The following is a 20563-nucleotide window of genomic DNA, read 5'->3' as shown; positions in this document are numbered from 1 at the left end:
ATGCTACATTTCCTTATAAGAATAGCATCAAACGTAATTTGAAAAATTAATAACTATAACTAACCAACCAATAACTAATAGTACTCTTTGCGTGACCAACAAAATTCTACGTAACAGCTCATCGTTTTTTGTTTTTTTTTGGTATTAGTGCTGTAGCGGACAACGGGTAACTTAACTTATCCGCCCATACCTAGCTGTAATACTAGTCTACAGCGACATTTCGGGCACAACAATGTGGCAGAAATGATCCGAGAACGAGGTCTGTGCTTCTTTATTACAAGTATGATTTTATTGTCACCACATAACTTAAAATATTGCAATCGTCTTTCCACAACAGAACGTAATCCAAATCATAAGTCCAACCCAGGAAACTGCACACTGAACGTTGACTGACGGAGCCAGAATTAATATCACTACTGTACCAAAATCATATTATAGTGAGCTGCACCAAAAATTATACAGTACTCTGACGTACTACCTACACCAAAAGTAAAATTCTCTGTCTGTCGAATGGTCGGCCAAATCGCGATATACATAGTCGCTGAGGAATGAAGCATCTGTAAGCTAAAACGTTGAAAAGACGAAAAATTACGCATATGTGATTGAAAGGTGCCGGTTGCAAGAATGCGTTTAGCTGATTGGCATACGATTTCTTAAGAGGCAAGCAAATTCCTAATCATACTTCAGGAAGCCCAAAGCACACTTGCCAAACTACATGAATTGCTTGACTTACTGGGTAACATCACATAGGCCTATATGCAACAGAACGATAATTTCAAGGCGGTAACAGGCGTTTAAGAAAAGTTGAAAAGACCTAAGGTGAAAATCCCGAAGCACAATAATAGATTTCACGGCGGTAACAAACCTAAGGAAAGTTGAAAAGACCTAAGGTAAAACGCAGGGCGCTACAGTGCTTTTGTTGATTTCAAGTTTAGTTTTACAGTTAATTTGCCAGCACGGTGGCCTACTGAGCTGCTAAGTTTCAATTGGATCTCAATTTAAATTACAGCAAAGACTTCAAAAATTGCTAGAAGGTAGAAGCAATCACAAGAAATCGAATGTGTTTCCATACAAATAGTAGCCTATAATGCAATTTAAAAAAAATAATGTAGCTTAAGACAAATCTTTCACCATGAGAAAAACAATAAATTTTCAGAACATGACCCAACACAAAGTTAGATATCAGTTAATACGAATTTAAATTGACACCAGTTTTCCATTTGACAAAAAATTTGCATCAGTTTTCCATTTGCTATCTTGCGTTGACGCTAATTCATGCAATGGACTCTACAAATGATCATGCGATGGACTTTTACTGTTTTTTTGTGCTTGTAGCCAGCAATTTAGGCAAATTTCTCAACTGCTTCAACCTGTTCACTACTTTCAGCGTTAGGGTCCTATTGGGTGTACATGTCCTGTACCGATATGTCGGAAATGGTTGGTGGCACCTACACACGTGTTAGCTCTATTGCTCCATCATGTGGTTTGAGTTTTGGCATTGCATCTTCCACTTGGTAGCGAAAGCGATGACGTTGCCACCAAGAAGACCTCGGCCATTGAATAACGTAATTTGTCTGCAACAATATTTCAGTAAGAATTTTTGGTTTAAGAAAAGAGGAAATTTGAAATATTTCAAGCAACTAATAGTCCATTTATGAAATAAACAAACTCTTACGATGGAAGTGTAAAGTAGAAATGCACTTAACGTTGAAAGTTTTGTCCTTATTGTATCGCTATCTATCTATACGATTTGTTATGTTCAGAAAATTGACAAAATACTAACCTTACTTCAAAGTGACTAATAAAACTTTAAAAATGAGGCTGGTACACTGTTTGTTGCATTGAGTAACATTCTTATACTAATTGAAAGTTAACCAATAGCATTGTTTATTATGATTGCAACTTAAGACTCAGCTACGGAAAGTAGATTTTGACTTTTTGACGTTGCCGTTGAACAATGCCAGCACAAATATTAACCTAAAAGTATGAACTGTTGAACGCAATTTGTGAATTTATTTTTTACTCAAAAAATCCACGATTAATCTTCACACTGCTTCATGCAAGAAATAGAATGGGTGCTACACACTTAAAGCATTTTGAAGCCAGTATGTTGTGAATAGGAAATCGAATCCAGGCCTGCTTGGATCAACTAGGTGTGCTTGCTAAGAAGTTAGCTACGTTTTCATCGTGACTATTCGAGTCACGGTCACGTTGAGGTGGTGGAGAGTTAGGCATAGAAGGTGATCTTACTTAACCGGCAAATAACACAACTCTCACCTGCATTGCCGCACGCAACGCAGCCCATGTGGGATCAGTTGGAGAGTGTATTTTGGCATGTTGAATAACATTAGGAAGAACAACAAAGATTAGTTTCACATCTTCTCTTTGTATCATTTCCATAAAGCCCTGGAACGGGTGTCATTGATAAACTTGCACCAAAACTACAAGTAACTGTGTGACTAAAGTAATGTTTTGTACTGGAATTGTGGGTAGACATTGATTAACCCAGACCTTTAGAGGTACTTGAACTATATCATTCTGATAGTACTGAGATGATTTAAAAATAACTGAAATTAAGGGAAAAATGACGTCAATTTTTGATTGATGCTTTCGATACAATCCAAGCATGACGAAGACAAACGAGTTTGCAAGCAAACCAAATTTTTCTAATGACATCAAAATAGAAAACCTCAATGCACAATTACCAAAACATTGTGTCATACTTCCTGCTGCGTTTGCTTAAGTTCGAGACATAAGGTCGCTGGTTCAAATCTTATGATGATCTTTGAACTGATACTGGGATTGTATCAAAGCAATTTAGCATAAAGGTTCCACAACATGACACAAAAACTTTGTAGAAAAAATGAAATTTACTGAACACCTGATGACGAATAGAATAACTAAATAGTCCTTAAAATTGACAATTTTTAGCAGATGGTTTCACTATTTATCGTTGTACTCAGTTAATGATTTTATTCCTTGCATAAATACTTGAACACCAGTTCGTTTTCTTTTTCGTTGTTTACACAAATACAAATGTGACATCATAAACTAAGGTAGTAGTTTGATAAACTTCGAAAAGCTTACCTCTTGGAAAACTCTCACATTCCAATCATCTTGTGTAAATTTTGTATTCAATATGACAATTACTCTGTGGCTTCCTTGTATATTCATTCGGATTTCAGCTGCTCGGCCTGAGCCAAACACACCGCGTTAATATTACACAACAGCTTAAAAGATAATTTAGGAAAAGTTTTTGCTAACATTGTCTTTTACGGTATCACGACAATTCAAAGCAGACAATTCAAAGTCGATGATTCAAAGACGAAATTTTAAGGCATGGATCTCTAAATAAAAGATCTTCAGAGATCCCTGGGTTAAGGTTAAGGTTAGGGTTAGTGTTAGGGTTATTGTCTTTATCGTAAATAAATTATCGGCTTTGAATTGACCGCTTTCAATTATCAGCTTTGAATTGACGCATAACTGTCTTTTACATCACAGCACATGACTATTGAACTGTGTTCTGAAAGCTAGTGGAAACGGCTACTACCACAGCGAACCCGCAGCATCAGGCTAAAACAGGTCGTTTGTATCTAAATTGTGAAGTAAGCAACAATTATGCTGCTAAAAGCGAAAGTCAATCTATTGCATTATCCTTTATATTTAGCGAGAGACAACAGAATCGCAGCCGTCTCAATGGACAAGCACAGTACACATTGCACACTATACACAGACAATTAACATCATTATGTTTTTCATTCCCCACCATCAATAGCAGGGGTCTAGAAAAAGGTAAAAGCGACAAAACGTGAACGAAATTCAATTTTATTTTTCATTGCTTGGGCGCATATATAGTGTACGATAAAGTAAACACACGGATTAGGCACCAACAAAAAGGGAAATATGACAAAACTAAAAGGTTTAAAATATGAATGGATAAAACAGTGTTTGGAAAAGACTATCTTAAATTTCCACAGCCACCAAACCTGGAAAAGATAACGAAATCACATGGCCAACTTTGGAGTTGCAAACACTGTGTAAACCTTAGACCTTAGTATAGCTTCACAACATGCGCATCGTATTGTACTGCTGCTCGACAAACAGTCACAAACACGTGTTTGGACGTGACAAAACCCGCACCACTCAAACAAGTAACATACTTAAAGTACACCCCTCTTTGTAATTTACTAAGCTGCACTGGTTGGTGGAATAAACAAAGCACTTGTCAAATCTAATTGGGAAAATGTGACCTTTTTACATTAAATTGATGTTTGTGATTGTTGAATCGACGTAAAAAGAGCCTGCTGGTGTGCTGGCAGTGATATAATAGACTCATATTACATCACATTGCATGTATGCTCTCGTATTGCATATAGTCATCTAGAATAAAAAATTATTATGAATAATGACTCTTTGATGATGACCCTTGTAACGACGCTTCAACTGTGAAGATAACAGAAAGAAATGGCTTACCTTCGCCAGGCCTAGCATCTCTTATTACATCAAACATCGTGTACTGTAAACATCTTTCCACTTCATTTCTCAGCGTATCTGCAGCCGTTGTCATCTGCACCCTTTGCGCTGGATTCAATGCATCAGATACGTGGTAGGACAAAATGGCGGCATAATTTCGTCCTCCCACTAATAATGCATTGACAAAATTACTTATTAAAATTTCAAAACAAAAAAAAAATTACTAATCATCATGTACAGAGAAAAATAATATTTAAGGCATCTACAACAATACCATTTTTAAAGTAGTGTTAACAGAAAGCCACTAAACAAGCCAGTGGTGCCGAAGTTAGTTGAGGATTGGGGGGGATAAATCAAAATTTTATCAAATTTTAGACAATTTTGAACATTGGGGGGACGCATACTTTTATACACAATTTTAGTGGTTGTGGTATTAGGTTTATTAAACAATCACCGAAAGTCGGTAAATTAGCTGCTAACAGCATAATATAGCCTACAAACAAGGAATCGTGGAGATAAAAGTGCTACCAGTGCTCTTGTGAATGACCGCTTCAAGATTAAGAAACAAGCAAAGAAAAATTGGTACCTCCAGCTGGATTCGAACCTATGACCTTCCAATGAATACTTAGTTTTTTCAAAAAAACAACAGAAGTTATAGGCTACTTTTCTTCTTGCTCTCTCCTTCTATAGAATCACTACACTTAGTGCGCTATAGGACAAAGTCAATGGTCAGGAGACTGAAAACAATCGAAGCTACAGAAGAACATCTGCAAATTTATGGCAAAAATGCTAACTTTCAAACACATCACAAGAACTTGTTACAACCGAACAAATTGCGTCTTACGGTAGTGCGCATTGAAAATACATTAGCATTGTAGCCTAATTTATGCTGATGTCATTAAGAATATTTTGGTCAATGTTGCAAACAATGCTAGCATTTAACCTTTCCTGTCACAAAGTATTTCTCAGTCAGGTTTTCAATCTACGAAGATTGGAAAACTACCTCTCACAAGCAGCAGAGGAAGCAGAAAGCAGAAAAGAATGGGCTTAATCAGCTGGAGTAGCCTATTTGAGAATAGAGAGGTTTTTCCAACTCGGACAATGCCTGGTAAGCTCTTTTAGCATCGTACAGGGATTTTGGTCCTGTTGGCTTGCTAAATGAAACAATTTGATAACTCATCGATTGTCTATTCAGCTCTGGATAATTTTTGACCATTTCAGGAACTAAGCCGGTCTTGAAAAATCGTGCAAGTTCTTTATACTTTGCCGAATCAGAATCCAGGCTACTTTCAAACCGTTCGGTCAGTTCAGACATAACTCTGTCCATGAAGTGATTGTAAAGTATTTTATAATGGAGTTGAGTGTCTGCAGTAGCTGCCATCGACCCTCCACCCAATCTTTCAGGGACTCTTCTTTGCCGTGGTGCTTGCAAAGGCGTGATAAACTTAGCAGCAAATTTTTCCGGAAGTGAAACTGCATTTTTGTAATTATTGTTCTCAAACTCCAAATCACGATATTTCTCTCGAGTGATTTTCACGGTTTGAAACAGCTCTTCACAAGAGTCAATGTCAAGCTTTTCTCCTTGCAACGTGATACTAAATAGCTCTATAAGTGCCAAAGGCTTCAAAATCAGCACAAGTCCCAAATACGTTTCTGCAGTTTCTTCATTACTATAGTGCCGTTGCCAGTGGCCTGGTCCAACTCGTCCTTAATACCTTCAATGAAGGTCCTTCATTGTCTAGCATCAAATCCAAGACAATTTAGAACTGTGATTAAACATCAATAAAAGAAAAACAACAGCAATTCGAGATGCTTACAAACAACTAAATCGAAGTACAACTTCATAGCAACTATTTTTTTCTGAATTATTGGGGGGGATGCTGCCAAAATATTGGAGGGGATATATCCCCTCCATCCCCCTTACTTCGGCACCACTGAAACAAGCTTGCCATGCCATCAAAACATTTGAAACTGCCATAAAGAGAAAATTTTTACTCAAATGGTCATCTACTTCAATATGACTTACTTGTTTCGTAGGGTCCACATGTTCGCTTGAACCACACTCGGAAATACAGCGCGTTCATCCACAAAAGAAATCCAACTAATAAAAGGAAGACTACGGCTCCAATAGATATGGCTATGACTTGTGTGGTTGATAAAATAGAAGGAATAGGATTTTCTTCCAAAGTCACAGTCACGTTTAAGGTCACAATGCTGTCTTGTGATATGGACACGATGATATTGTACTGGCCGAAGTCTTCTGGTTGTATGTTTCTACAACAAAAACAATGGATGACTGACCGAGAGAGATGTATTTTCTCAATAGGGGTTTTGCACAAGAGCGTTGGTAAGATGATTTAGTTTTGGTACCAAAGAGGCTCGTTTCAAAAGATAATACTATTGTGAAAAAAGACAATGACATCTCCTTGAAACAGAAAAACAAGGAAAATCATTCCAGAATAAATTTTCACGCGAAGAAGCAGAGTGTTTCTTAACAATGGATTGGCTGCAAACCCATTATGACAAAAAATAGTCGGTGCATTTTTTAGGTTCCTAGGCCCATTTGATACAATCACTCCGAGCCCAGATCTTAACAAACACCTCCCTTGCCTCCTCACTACCAACAATCCTATTTTTTTTATAATGCAGTTAATAGAGAAACAAATGTATAGCGCCGTGTACTTTGGGCTTCCTCGGGATATAAAAAATAAGCCTTGATAAAAAAATTTTGGCCAAAATTTATCAAAAGTGTTCCTCGTATTATATTCTTTGCAATTTACAATGAAACTAAATCAAGACAAAGGAATTGTCCGTCAAAAGAAATGAACTTTTGTTTAAAAATATTCTGTTCGAAATGTCACGCCTATCTCACCTTACAAAGAGTTGGATAGGCACATCAGCTGCGGGGGCACGTTCGTACTCGGCACCTCCTAAAGAACAGCGCTGCTCAACGAAACTGCAAGACAACAGCATTTCTTTTAATGCGCTGCAAATGTTTAAAGTCTATGCTCTCAGTAAGACAAGTTATGATGAATAGTGCAATGGCCTACGTAGGATAGAAAAGTTGGATGTATTCTAACATCACTAACCAATTTGCTTATGGCTCAATACCAGTGGCTTAAAGGCTTTGTCAGGCGGGGAAGCGCAAATAAAGGAGGCTACTGGCTACACGAGTGACACAAATGCTGCGTTTTTTTATGTAAAGTACAAAGGGAGCACGTTTTTTTCCTATTACAGGAACATTCCTACTGGAATGCTAATTCTAGCACCGTCCTTAATAAATTAGTTTGAAAATGTGCTAAGCTGTGTAAAACATCCTCAAGCATCATACGCATGTGTATCTTTGGAAATATAAAAATTACAATCAATATATAAAACGTAAATAAATGAAAAACTTATTTGCGAAAAACATTTTGGTTAAACTTTTACTTCCTGCGCTCTAGTTAGATTCCCGCTTGTGCGAAAGCAAAGTTTTTCCAACTACCAAGACAGTCATGTTGAGGCACCAGATTTAACTATATTTAAGACTAGAAGGAAAAGCGTTATAAAAAGCTACATACGTTTTACAAAATGTCGTTTCGTTTGTGTCCACTGATGAATCCAGGCAGTCTGTTTGATTACCTGATACCTAATGCAGAGAGTGAAGTGTAAAAGTGACGGAACAAAATTTGGCTTAAAACAAACTGTTCCACATGCTTTCAATTTAAAATCTGTTTGATGCAATAAATATCACCAACACTGCAAAAAATGGTAACCGCCAAAATAATACAAAGTCTTCAAATCTTAAAAACTCAATGTTGAGTCTTCAAACAATGTCTACAAAAATTTTTCGAGCAATAGTTATTTTATATGTTTAAAAATATGCTTCGGGAGAGAATTTGTGTTTTTGTACTGAAAACAGGCAAGACACAACAATACAACAGGGTTGAGCATTATAACAATATAATTTGCATTGATACAAACAGTTTTAACAGTCGAACGTTTTCGGCTTAACTTAAGCCGTCTTCAAGAATCCGAAAATATTTACAAAAATGCATTAAATTCGACTTTGTGAAGGTACAGTAGCTAGCTAACTGAAAATGCATCAAGAAATATGCAGTGAATGAAAACCAACAGTGTGGAAAACAGAACGACAAACGGAAAACAAATCACATTAGAAAAAAGGCGACTACTTGGCTGTCTTACAAATGGGTTTGCACCACAGTGTATAACATGATACATTTAGTGAATGTTGAGGAGAATGGACGGGCCTCCCACAAATAATTATTTGTTTAAATTTAGATTGTGGCATTTGAAATAGGAATTTATTCTCTATCCAGCAGACACAGCGAAAGCATTAGCCATGTAAAAATTAATGAAGCAAGGAGAGACAGCACAAAGACCACAAAACGTCATCAAGTCAGCCGTCACCATAAGTATGCGAAATCATCAGGATAAAGTTCTAAAAAAGCTTTTTTATCCCGGGAATAATGAGAAGCTTTGCAGCACTTTTTAATAGTTGTTGTTATTTATAAGCCCATTCTTTTCTGACGACAACGCTTGAAGAAAACAAAACTTGCAACATCAAGCTATGAGCTACATTCTACTCGCTGTTTTCAAGTGATGTATCACCATTTAACTCTTCAACTCCAAAATATAACATAAGCAATTCATAAAGTATGAAAAAAGGATATAAAATAGAGAAATTAATATGTGGAGTCATTCCACAACATATCATTCTTCAGCACCTTCTTCCATTTAATGGAGATGAATTGTGACATCAGAGATTGCACGTCTCCAGTTCCAAAGTTGGCAGAGCAATCAAACATTGCGTTATCACCTAGTGAGTGATAGACGACATCACTTGAACAACGTAGTGTTGGAGCGTTGTATGAGAGTGGGTCTAAAAATTAATTTACAAATTGATATGTGTGTGTCGTATTCAGGCTTACGCCCAGTGGTAGAAGATTTAGATTAAGCGGACGGGAGACAAGGAAGCCAATCTTCATGGCCACCTCCAGGCGCCGTGCCAAAGACACTTTATCGAAGATGGACAGAAAGACTAACATTATCTGCAAGCAAATTTTTGTTTGTTTATCGCATCCAGACCTACGCCCGGTGACTGCAGATTTAGATTAAGTGAACGGGAAGGCAAGGAAGCCAATCTTCGTGTCCACCTTCAAGCATGCCTTTAAGTGTTCTGCCAAAGACACAGCCGCATGCTTTTGAGCGGTTTTGAACCGGCGCCCTTTCGAGTGCCGTATCAGGGCTTTTACCACTCGGCTATGCAGTCGACAAATATCAATTGATAACCTGAGTTGAAGAACTACTCAAGTACAAAGTACGACTTTTGAGACCAACCAAGTTAAATTTCTTTCAACATTGTTTAATATTTTATTTCTATGCAAGCACCAGCGTGTGTTATGACGAAACTAAATCGCTTATAAATCAAAATGTTTTGCGTGAAGATAGGCATTGCCCATCATGCACAACATATTTTGGTGCTAATTCACAATTTGTAGAAATGGAGTTGGGCTGAGTTGTTTTCAAACTCAGGTCTTCAATTCAATTAGATAGCTTTTAAAAGAGTGTTGATATAACTACCACAAGTTTAACATTTTAATGTTATCTATACTGTAATGCTTAGCCAGGAAAAATTAACTTCTTCTCAGTCATTATTCGTCTTTGCCCAGAAACTTTAATTTTTTGACATCTCATTACAGCCTGCGTAAATCTACACTCACGTGACACGCATATCTCTCTGTAGTCGACGTATCGGGTCATCCCATTGTACGTCACAGCACATATGTATACACCAGCATGTTCAAATGCAACGTTATGGAATAGTGACTGCAAACAAGATTGTGTGTAAACATTACATAAAACTAATTATAAATAAAAAAATTGGTGAACTAATTTATTTCCACTTTGAAATAGGCTACATTAGTGCTACGTAATCTTTCAGTTATCTCTTCGTACGTGAGCAAGATAAGCACTTTATCAAATTTTAAAATTATACCATATCTTGTTGTTATACTGCATGTTGCGCTAGTATTTCTTATACAATGTAATTTGGTTCTCAAAAAGTTTGATAAGGGCTATATGCATAGCCAAAAATGTTTGCTATTTTTTATAATGTTACATGTTGCGTTGTTGCTGAGTTACGTCTGTTTATGATTAACAGGAAGAAATGTGTAAAAAGCGCCAATGAGATGCCTATGTTGTGTGGAACAGTCTGTCGTTGAGGGCCAAACATAAAAGGTATAAACTGAATGGAAAGAAACTTAAGTTACACGATTAGAAACAAACTTGAACATTAAGTACCAGCAAGAGAACAAAATAAAAAAATGAATTTTTCAAATCCTCAGAAGTGCAGAAATAAACAATTTTATTGTAGTCGGGTTGTCTATATAGCTGGATGAAATGTTGTAACTTATAAGTTGCTTCTTCTGTGTGATTGTACTTCTCTTCTTCCAATTGTGCTTCTAGGTAATGTTATAATCAACTTTAAAACTTTCATAAAGCTTAATTTGTGAAACAAGAACATCTTTGTCGAAATAAATCTGATTATAATAATAATGTGTGTGTTTAATGTTTATATGGAGCAGTAATCATCGCAGTTATTGTGGCTTCCCAGCGCTTTACCAAGCAAACAGTGTCATTCTAAGCTCGAACACTACAGAGTGGGTGGTTTAATAAAAGCCTCTCATCTTGTTTAATAAACTTTGAAATTTTCAAGCATGATTGAGAAACCCGAAACAATAATTTATAGAAAAAGAAAAAGAATTCACAAATTATTCCTCACGTCATCGCCTGGTTCCATTGCTACGTTTTGTGGCAACTCGTTGGAACAATTCCTCAGCCATTTGTACGTCACAGTTCCAGAAGCTCCATCCAAATGCAACTTTGGATATTCCTCTTCGATGGTAACTGTACAAGATATATACATAGGCTACTTATAGTGAAAACAGTGAAAAACCAACCCATCACGCAGATTATGTAATAAAAGCGACATTCACCAACCTAACTTATGACTTCAAATAATTCTTCGTCATTAAACTGTTTATTACAAATCTCTCTGTGAATTCACCAATAATCCAACAGGATATGTACTGCGGAATTATATTCTTTGAAAATATATGCAGGCTACTGATGAAACCCAGAGGTGGGCACCCGCTACTTTTAAAGTAGCGCGCTACCCGCCACCGCTACTTGGGCCAAAGTAGCGCGCGCTACCGCTACCCGCTACCAATTTACAAAAGTAGCGCGCTACCCGCTACCGCTACTCGAGACAAAGTAGCGCGCGCTACCGCTACTTCTTCCGCTACTTTTGTCTAAAATAACACTAGGAAACACTAAAGTCCCTAGTGACGCAAAAATGACCTTGAAACCGAATGTTATCATTCGTTTACGCTGTCATTTTAACGTCATTGTAGAAAACACATTCTAAGGGAAATTTATTGTTACGCATCTTTCAAAAACACGAGCATTTCAAAATGAGAGTCATTAAGTCCTGCCCGTATTCGCTTAAGCACATCTTTTCCAACAGAGAAAAGTCTCTCCAACGCAGCACTGGAAGGAATGGAGGTGTTGTATTTAATGAACAGATGTTTTAACTCGGTATTCGAAAAGCTCAAGGACTTGCTTTTGTCCGAAAAAAAGGCGTCCACAATTGTTGCTTCCTTCTGCACCGACGTTTCACGGGATGACGCAAACACTCCAAAAAATACATCCTCGGAGTCATGACTGGATTTGGTGTCACTCTTCTCGGTATCAACCTGGCTTGATGTCTCCGCAACAGTCGAATTATATCTGTCTTGACTTTTTCTCGCAGTGCGTTAGCATCATCCGTGGAAACGTAGTGCACAAATTGTAGCCACGACGTCTTGAAGGAGGGATGAAGACATGATGCCATAACGCAATAACGCATTTCATGTTGTTGAAGCACTTGTTGAATCGTTTCTTCACCCCTTCAAGGACTTTCACTTTCAACTCCTCACAGGTCAAAAGATCACTGATCTCGGTCAACTTCTTCCCGCAAATTGTGATGGTTGGAGGCAAGACTCCGTAATATGCCTTGGACTCGCCCTGGAGAATGTCCAAAGCCTTGCAAATAGGCTTCATCACACGGAGATATTCGCCAAAGAAGTTGACGTCAGCTAGAAAAGACCGAAACTTTGCAACCAAGCCGATTATATAGCGGCTTGACCACGCCAGTATTGCAAAAAAACAAGCATTTTTTTCAATTTAAATTAAAAAGTAGCGGTAGCCGGAGTGCGACTGAAAAAAAGTAGCGCCTCTCCCGCTACCGCTACTTTGGAATAAAAATAGCGCCATACTGCAGCCGCTACTCCAACTAAAAAGTAGCGCAGCTACCGCTACTTTTACCAAAAAAGTAGCACCGCTAGTAGCGCCGCTACAAAAGTAGCGCGCTACTGCCCACCTCTGATGAAACCACACATGTGTGGCTAAAGCCAGTCATGGCCACCTAAAGATGCGGCCTGATTTGTCACATTTTGCAGAAATTTCCAGGTTTTTCTAACTTTGGACGAACGTTTAAATAAATTTTTCTAAAAATTAGATTTTTACGCTTTCTTTATTCTTTTCCCCAGATGACACAATAGGTTTTAACATCCTCACATGTTGAAAAACAAAGAAAATTTGATTTCAAAGATTTTAGTCAGACTGTTAATTTTCAATAACAGTCTGATTTTGCGTTTTTCAACTTACTTTTTCTCATTTGCTACTGCTTCCCCAAGGCAACAAAAAAGTTTTATGTCATTAGGAAACCGCAAAAAGTAAAAACATCTCAAAAAATGTCAGTCAAACACTAGCATAATGCAGTAGCTGTTATCAAAATCTGCAAAATGTGACAAATCAGGCCGCATCTCCAGGTGGCCATGTGCCAGTTAATAAATTTGATTTCATCAATTCAGTGTGATATTCTCTGTTTTTTCCTAGATTTTAATGTTTTTCATCTCTGAGGATGCATGGAGTGAAGCGATGAGATTAGTCTCAAGAAATGGATCCACGAGTCTTGGAGAAAGTCAGACAAAAATTATTACCGCTTTGACCATTGATAACATTTCTCTTCCATCAATTCAAATTTTGTAACACAAATCAACTCTTTAACTGGCTATCAAAAGCACAAAAACAAAACACGTGGAACCAGATGCGGCTAAAGTTAGAACTAAAGCAACTACCAGTAGTTAAAATGACATACAACGTTGCATACAAACCATCACAAGTTAGAGGGAGTTTAAGCATCTGTTCACCATCTTCTGTAAGCCACTCGTTCCGGGATGACAATTTGAAATTAAACATTGTTAAATCCTGGCAGCTCTCTTGCAATTGCACGACATTTAAGTTTAACTTGGCCACGTAGCATTCCCCTGTCTTGATAACCTGGTCAAAACAAAAATGATACAGAAATATACTTTACTGGATTGGGTCAAAAAGAAATTAATTATTTTTTCACGACAAAGTTGTCTTTAAAACATACAAAATTTTGTGATTTTTGTTTTGGCAGTGGACTTGGTTGGTTAGTTTTGAATCTTTATCTTCGGACTGACAAAGCTTTGATTGGTTATCCCTGGTAGTTTCGCATACTTGTAGAGGCTTTTGACGCAAGGCCGGTTACCGAGATTGACGGAGTAAAGTTTCTGATTGTTGAAGTGTTGTTGCTGGGGAATTATTTCGTTCACTAGGTGCCGCTGAATGGAGAGCAGTCCCGAAATGCATTGTCCAAGCGCACATCCCGAGAGTCGAACCAGCGCCTGGCGTGTAACCACTAAGCTAACTAAGCGGACTTAATCAAATGTTGCCAAGAAGCGTTGTCCATTGTGACGTTGTGGAGCTCGATTGCTGTCGACAAGTATTCGAATTGCACAACCGCCTCGACACAACCGCAGTTCCACTTTGTATGCAATTTGAATTTGAAACCGCGGCATTCTCGTGTACCAGTTGGGTCACTGGTCTTGATCCACTACCATATCTTGTCTTGCTGTATTAAAATTCAGCTGAGCGATTGGACAGCAAAAGCATTGGCTGAAGCAGCAATGAAGATAGTTTGGAAACTTTGATCGAATGTGTGTAAACATTAAACAGATATGTAGTACGCTGGGCTAATGCTCTTTTACGTGATTTGTGCAATCGTTTAAAGCACAGACTAACGACTGTCATCTTATCCTTTTGTCAACAATTTAGCATTGACAAGTTTCGATTTGGTATTTTGTTGTAAAATGGCAACCTACTTTACATTCTTCCTAGCCAACCCCAGACAACCTCTTTATGTAGCCCAGGTCTGGTAGGCTAAAGATCTGGACTAGATAAAGTGGTTGTCTGGGATTGTGATCAACATTTAAATGTGTTAATTCTCTTGTGACTGACAAACCAGATGTCTCTAATAACATTGATTGATTGATTGAGTCTTTCTCCTCGACTGATGGGAAAGCTTCTTGCAGAGCTTAATCCTGGTAGTTTCGCATACTTGTAGAGGCTTTGAATCACTGACGCAAGCCCAGTCAGCGGGATTGACAGAGCGAAGTTTCCAAATGTTGAAGTCTTGTTGTCGGGAAATTATTCCATCTATTAGATGCCGCTGAATGGAGAGCAGTCCTTAACGTGCGTTGCTCAAGCGCACACCCCGAGAGTCGAACCAGCGGCGCTTGATCTTAAAGTTTCTTCGTTCCAGAAGTCACGCACTAAGCAACTGAACTATCGGGACGGACATAAACAACAATAGGCCTACTCATTTGACTGATTACAACTTTCAATCAAAAATCAACAGTTACTGTACTTCTTTAAATATCTGAACACAAACGTATCTCACTTACGGTTACAATTATGTCGTACTTGAAGGTGCTGTTTTTATTCAAGGTAGGCAGTATGAGCCCGATACTCTTTTCTTCATAATCATAATATTCGATAGTGTCTGGGCTTAGGGTCGTGTTAAACAATATCGAGCCATTCTGGAGCAATATTTGACACTGCAAAAGCAAAGACATTAAAAGAATTGCCTTATCAATTTAATTGCGTTGTTTGCTACATCTCGATCTTGAAAGTATAATACATTTTTCAGGGGGGAAAACAATCGCATGTTTTGTTTTCTATAGAGTATTTTTGCATCAAGTCAATTTTATTTTGGAGACAACTTTTGCAATGTGGAGAAAATGTTCCTTTTTTACTATTTAATACAATTTTGGTTAAACTGGCGTTAGACGCCATGTGATGTGCCTTTCTCCTATGCTATGCCGTTTCATTTTACATTTCGTTTTTCAATTCAGTGTTTAGATCAGTTATTCATTTTCAGTGTAGATATGATAAGCAGTTATTTTTTTGTTACTTGATAAGGGCTAACGTGTGTATGGCCGAAAACGTTTGTAGCTTATAGTTTATGTTCAATTTTAATGGATTATGTTAAATGCCGTGTGGTTGCTTGGTTTTTACTATTTTCTTAGTAATTTTTTAAGCTTTTTGAAAACTCTTTTTAACGTTGTGCTGTTTTAGGGACGGAAATGTCGCTGGTATCGGCCCAAAATTATCCCTGTAGCCACCCTAGTTGGCAACACCACTAGAATGCACGGTATGCTTTGTAAAACGTTAAAACAACGTATATCTACGATGCATGGGCTCCGTGGGATATAAAGCACATAATGTTTGATTGTCGTATCCAGGCTTACACCCGGTGGTTGAAGATTTAGATTAAGTGGACGGGAAGGCAAGGAAGTCAATCTTCATGTCCACCTTCAGGCATGTCTTTAAGTGTTCTGCTACAGACACAGGCGCATGCTCTTGAGCGGTGTCGAACCGGCACCCTTTCGATTGCCGTTCCAGGGCTCTCGCCACTCGGCAATGTTGCCGACATAATCATCATTATTATTCTGATGAAGATTAAACGTTGTTTTTTGTAGTTACATTGATTTCATCTTCCTCATCTCCGTATGCATAGTAAAATACATCAAGCGCGAGATTGCAATCCAATAGGTAAGGCCATCCGGAGTGAGCTACTTGCTTCTCATCACTGACACTCACTAATGTACAACCGTCACCTGAAACAATAAAAACAACGTCTTGTTTAAATTTAAAGTGGTGTAATTAAACAGTTAGATAGGTCACTCCAATAGTCACCAGTTCAGTGTCCGAGAAGTTTTGCCTTCGGCTTTAGCGCTAGTAAGTCTGAGATCGATTCCAGGTCTGGTCAAAGCGAAAACTTTAGAAACTGCACCGATTGTAGCCTACGCTTTTTTGCATAACGGATTGAGAATAATTTGGGTAATTATGTGATAACACCCTGAATGTAATACAAAATTAGATTTCAAACCCTTGGAGGTGTCGCCTTGTTCTCATAACCATTGCCGTGCTGCTGGTATATTGGATATCGTTGCCGGCACTAACAACAGTTTCGCACAGGGTTCTCAGAACATTCTGCATGCGGCAACTCAGCAAGTGCTTCAACTCAACAAGTAGATTTCAGCTACTGTCCATTGTCCAAGTCAGTAAATGAGATTTGCTTGCTCAGTTTGAACTTGCTTTGTCATCGCTTGATAAACTAAATTTGTTGACATGAGATGCTAAGCTTCAGCTTGCTCAGTTGTTGCTTGCTCAGTTTCATCATTTTTTACGGCATAAATTCTATTGCTTTTTATACCAGTCAATCAACCATAAAAATCTTCCTTTTTGTTTCTTCCAACATGCGAGAGTGGAGCTTTCGCTTTTTTACTACATATCCTGTATAACAGCAAAATAGAAAGCCAGTTTCGACGGTTACTTGATACCGTGAAACAGTGAAACAGATACCGTGCTACTTTACCATACCCAGAGACATTCTTTCCACGTCGTGTATACTGAAAAGCGAATCTCGAAAGATGTGACATGCCTTCTACTTATGTCACAATCGGCTCCATCTCTATAGACTGACAATTGTAAGTACAATTTAAACTGCAACAGTTTTTTGGCTTCATTGTAAAATATTGGGCATCCGTTTGCTTTGAAAGTATATCATCTATCTTTTTGTAGCTGAAATATAGTTTATTTTACTTTTATAAATTTTAAAAACTTCTCTTTACCACTTTTGTTTCTTGGTTTGCTCAGTTTTATTCATCTAATCAGCTATTTTGAGCATGCATAGTTTCAGAAGTGGATTGAGGAAGTAATCGTTTTTTTGTGCTCTTAAAAAACTAACAAAATAATCTAATATCAGCTCAGTTCAGTTTTTTTTTTATTTCTGACCATCACAACGAAAAACAATATATGCCAAACATAGCAGAGGTCTAGAAAAAGGTAGAAGCGACAAAACGCGAACGTTATAACGTGCATGATACGAATAAGCAGGACAATCAGTTTCAAATATGTCACTATCGCAATACCAATATTCCAAAGTAAACATTGCTCAGTCAAATAGCCTAGTTAATTAACAATTCAATAAATTAATTTCACTGTTATATAGAGATTGCTAAAGTGAAATGTGCCGTGAAAATACTAGACCTATACAGGTGAAGCGAAGGAGAAGACACCTCAGATAGATTTTCGAAGTTCCAGCTTGCTGAAAGGTTCCACAATACTAAGCGATACAAATTTTCAAGAATTTAATCATTGAAATTTTCCTGTGGTCGTGAATGACGTTTTTATAACATAACAAGATCAAGCCTTCTACCCAAATCCACTTTTAATTTGATGAATTTAATTACATACAAAGTGGCCTACGGTTACAGCTATGGTTCCATACATAGCGGGTAATGCTCCAAAAATGCTTAAAAATTAAACAAAACAAGATTATATTTGTTACCATTTTCCGGGAGGCAACCCCTACTCATCCAACTTCATTTTTTGAGATTTAGTTTTGTGTTGTCCATTTATTTTACCAATTTTGCCTCATGAAAACTCTGGTCCTTTTCCAACTTGTTTCCAGCACATCCGCTACTGTATTGTCGGATAATCTATTGTTCTTTTTTTATGTTTTCAAGTTGTTTACTCTTTGCTAAAATGATAAATGTGAATTTTTCCTACTTTGAAAGAATTTGCGGCCATAATCTAACGCTGTCTTGTCCTGAACCATCACTAAACATAGGGGCCTACTAGTGGATTTCGAGGGCGCAAGGTAGCGCTCACACGGCCCTGTATGTGATATCTATTCAGTTTCCAAATAGTAGCAAGTAAATTACAAACTGACAAAATACAATTGTTAATCTTTCATGGTCAACGTTTAGTGACTTTGTAATTTAATCAAACAAAGCAAACGTACTCACTTTCATCAAGATCTTGACTTGCACCTAGACCACTCCACAAGACTGCCACAACGCCGATCAAAAGAATAACGCGGCAAAGGGTCATGTTTTTGCATAAAACATAAAAATGTTGTAACTGCTTAAGAAATGCTTTGAGGAAAGCGTGGCATGTCAGCAATAAAGAACCTCCAGCTTTTATATCGTTCGTGTGGATTTTTTTTATTTCATAAACAAAGCACAAAAGGATTGTGGGTTTTTTTTCAACAATTCAATACGTGAGAGCTTTTTTTAAACGCTTTTGAAAGATCTTTCGCTTGGGCTACAAGCTTTCCGAAACTGACTCTGGTTTGCAGCGGGCTGAACTTTCCCATAAAAACAAACACACCCAACAATGGAACAATGGTGCAGTCACAATGAATTCCTTTGAATAATAATGATACTTGGAATCTCATTTGATAGAGGTGTAGATTACCTTTTTATTTGCGTGACTAAACAATGACGTTATTAAACCTTTAAGACGTCATTTGCGGCGAGTTGCAATGTTGTATTTTGTATTTTTTAAATTGTTAATATAATAGAGACCAACAAAATGTTGCGCAAAGAAGTGGAGTGCAGTTAACTTCATGTTCAACGTTGTACTTTGTGGCTCTACAATTTGATCTAATTGACGTTGCAGAACGCAAAAGGATAGTATTCTGTCTGCTATTCTAAATGTGATGTCAACCGTACAATTCAGTGTCAAAGGTGCACTTGAGTGACTCATGACCGATCAAGATGGCTCAAATAAAAAAATTCTACTTGTTACGTCTTCACAACATTGAAAGTCATTGTATCAACGAACTTTATACACAGTTTTTGAAAGCGAAGTGGTTTAACCAGATGCATGCAAGAGGACGCACTGCAAGAACCCATAAAGCACTTGTTCACAAAGAAAGACACTTTTTCAACATTTTATTTTGGCAAGACACGTAGAACCACCCCGTCAAATAGCGGGGTGCCTTCCCCCTCAACTACAATCTTTGATTTTTCTCTTTTCATGATTGTGAAATGCACTGTTCTAGAGAGAAATTCCTACGGCCCTTCTTAGGGCTATAGCCTGCTGAACTAAACTGATACGACGACCTCTCCTGTTGTACACCAAGATCATATTGGATTCCTCATGATCGAAATGCAGAGAAAGTTTTGCAAAAGAATTTTTTTTTCCGTCGCTATTCATTAAAACCGAAATTTATTCTTAGATCATCAAATTTTGTTTATATACAGTAAAGTCAATGTTGTTTTGAAGAAACTTAATTCAAGCTTATGTAGGTCAATGTCATGCAGGTTAGTCTCAATTCTCAAGGTAAGCTTTCCTCTCAAATTAGCACCATGCTGGATCATATTATTTTTTGCTCATGATAACAATGTCAAAAACCTGCTATGCTCCATTTGAAAATGGCTTTCTTTCATTTTAGGTAGGATGACATTTTTATGTAAAATATTTTACCCGAGGTTTTAGTTTCTATATTTTACCAATAGGCTATTCTTTCTACTTTGCTTAATCCGTTTGCTGAGACTAGGTTACTTTTGTCTTTTACTGTATTCTGTACTGAACCTTTTCTAGTGATTAGAAATAAGACCAAACTGAACTACATGGCCAGTTCTGTTTCTTATTCTAGTGAACTTTTGTTTTGCCACCGATACGATTCAACAAATCAGAATCAACAGCGGGTTACAGTTATTCAATCACAAAATTCCTACATCGACTGCTGCAAAGGTTCAAATGGAAGCGGTGGTTTTTTAAGAAATATTGAGTAAAAATAAACTTTCGTTTTAGTTTTACCCTGAAATAATTTTTTAGAAAAAAAATTTATGTTTTGCAAAGATCTTAAGACTTGGTTGGTGTC

At 37.5% G+C, this 20563-nt stretch overlaps 1 protein-coding gene across 1 annotated transcript; it reads right to left on the bottom strand.

The window, feature by feature from the left end:
* Window positions 1–255: 255 nt before the first annotated feature.
* Window positions 256–18870, bottom strand: LOC145786652 (uncharacterized). The gene is made up of 14 exons (XM_082598347.1): window positions 18699–18870; window positions 16369–16502; window positions 15288–15440; window positions 13692–13857; window positions 11258–11382; window positions 10197–10302; window positions 9201–9355; window positions 8034–8101; window positions 7346–7429; window positions 6500–6747; window positions 4474–4641; window positions 3088–3194; window positions 2278–2406; window positions 256–1574 (listed from the first exon to the last, which is right to left on the bottom strand). The coding sequence occupies exons 1-14, from the start codon at window positions 18781–18783 to the stop codon at window positions 1449–1451; spliced, it is 1854 nt and encodes a 617-aa protein (XP_082454473.1). The 5' UTR covers window positions 18784–18870; the 3' UTR covers window positions 256–1448.
* Between the last annotated feature and the right edge of the window lie 1693 nt (window positions 18871–20563).

This window comes from Aplidium turbinatum, chromosome 17, assembly GCF_918807975.1.
Source record: "Aplidium turbinatum chromosome 17, kaAplTurb1.1, whole genome shotgun sequence".
NCBI classification, from domain to species: Eukaryota; Metazoa; Chordata; class Ascidiacea; order Aplousobranchia; family Polyclinidae; genus Aplidium; species Aplidium turbinatum.
The sequence above is the reverse complement of the archived record's forward strand: the minus strand, read 5'-3'. Positions and strand labels throughout refer to the sequence as shown.

Bases quoted from the DNA above. Each gene is read 5' to 3' on its own strand.
- LOC145786652 (XM_082598347.1), bottom strand. From the start codon at position 18,783: ATGACCCTTTGCCGCGTTATTCTTTTGATCGGCGTTGTGGCAGTCTTG. The intron at 8,102-9,200 runs GTGCTGAAGAAT...TCTCTGCATTAG, and splicing joins TCTCCATTAAATGGAAGAAG to GTATCAGGTAATCAAACAGA. The intron at 6,748-7,345 runs GTGAGATAGGCG...TTTTTGTTGTAG, and splicing joins CCTATCCAACTCTTTGTAAG to AAACATACAACCAGAAGACT.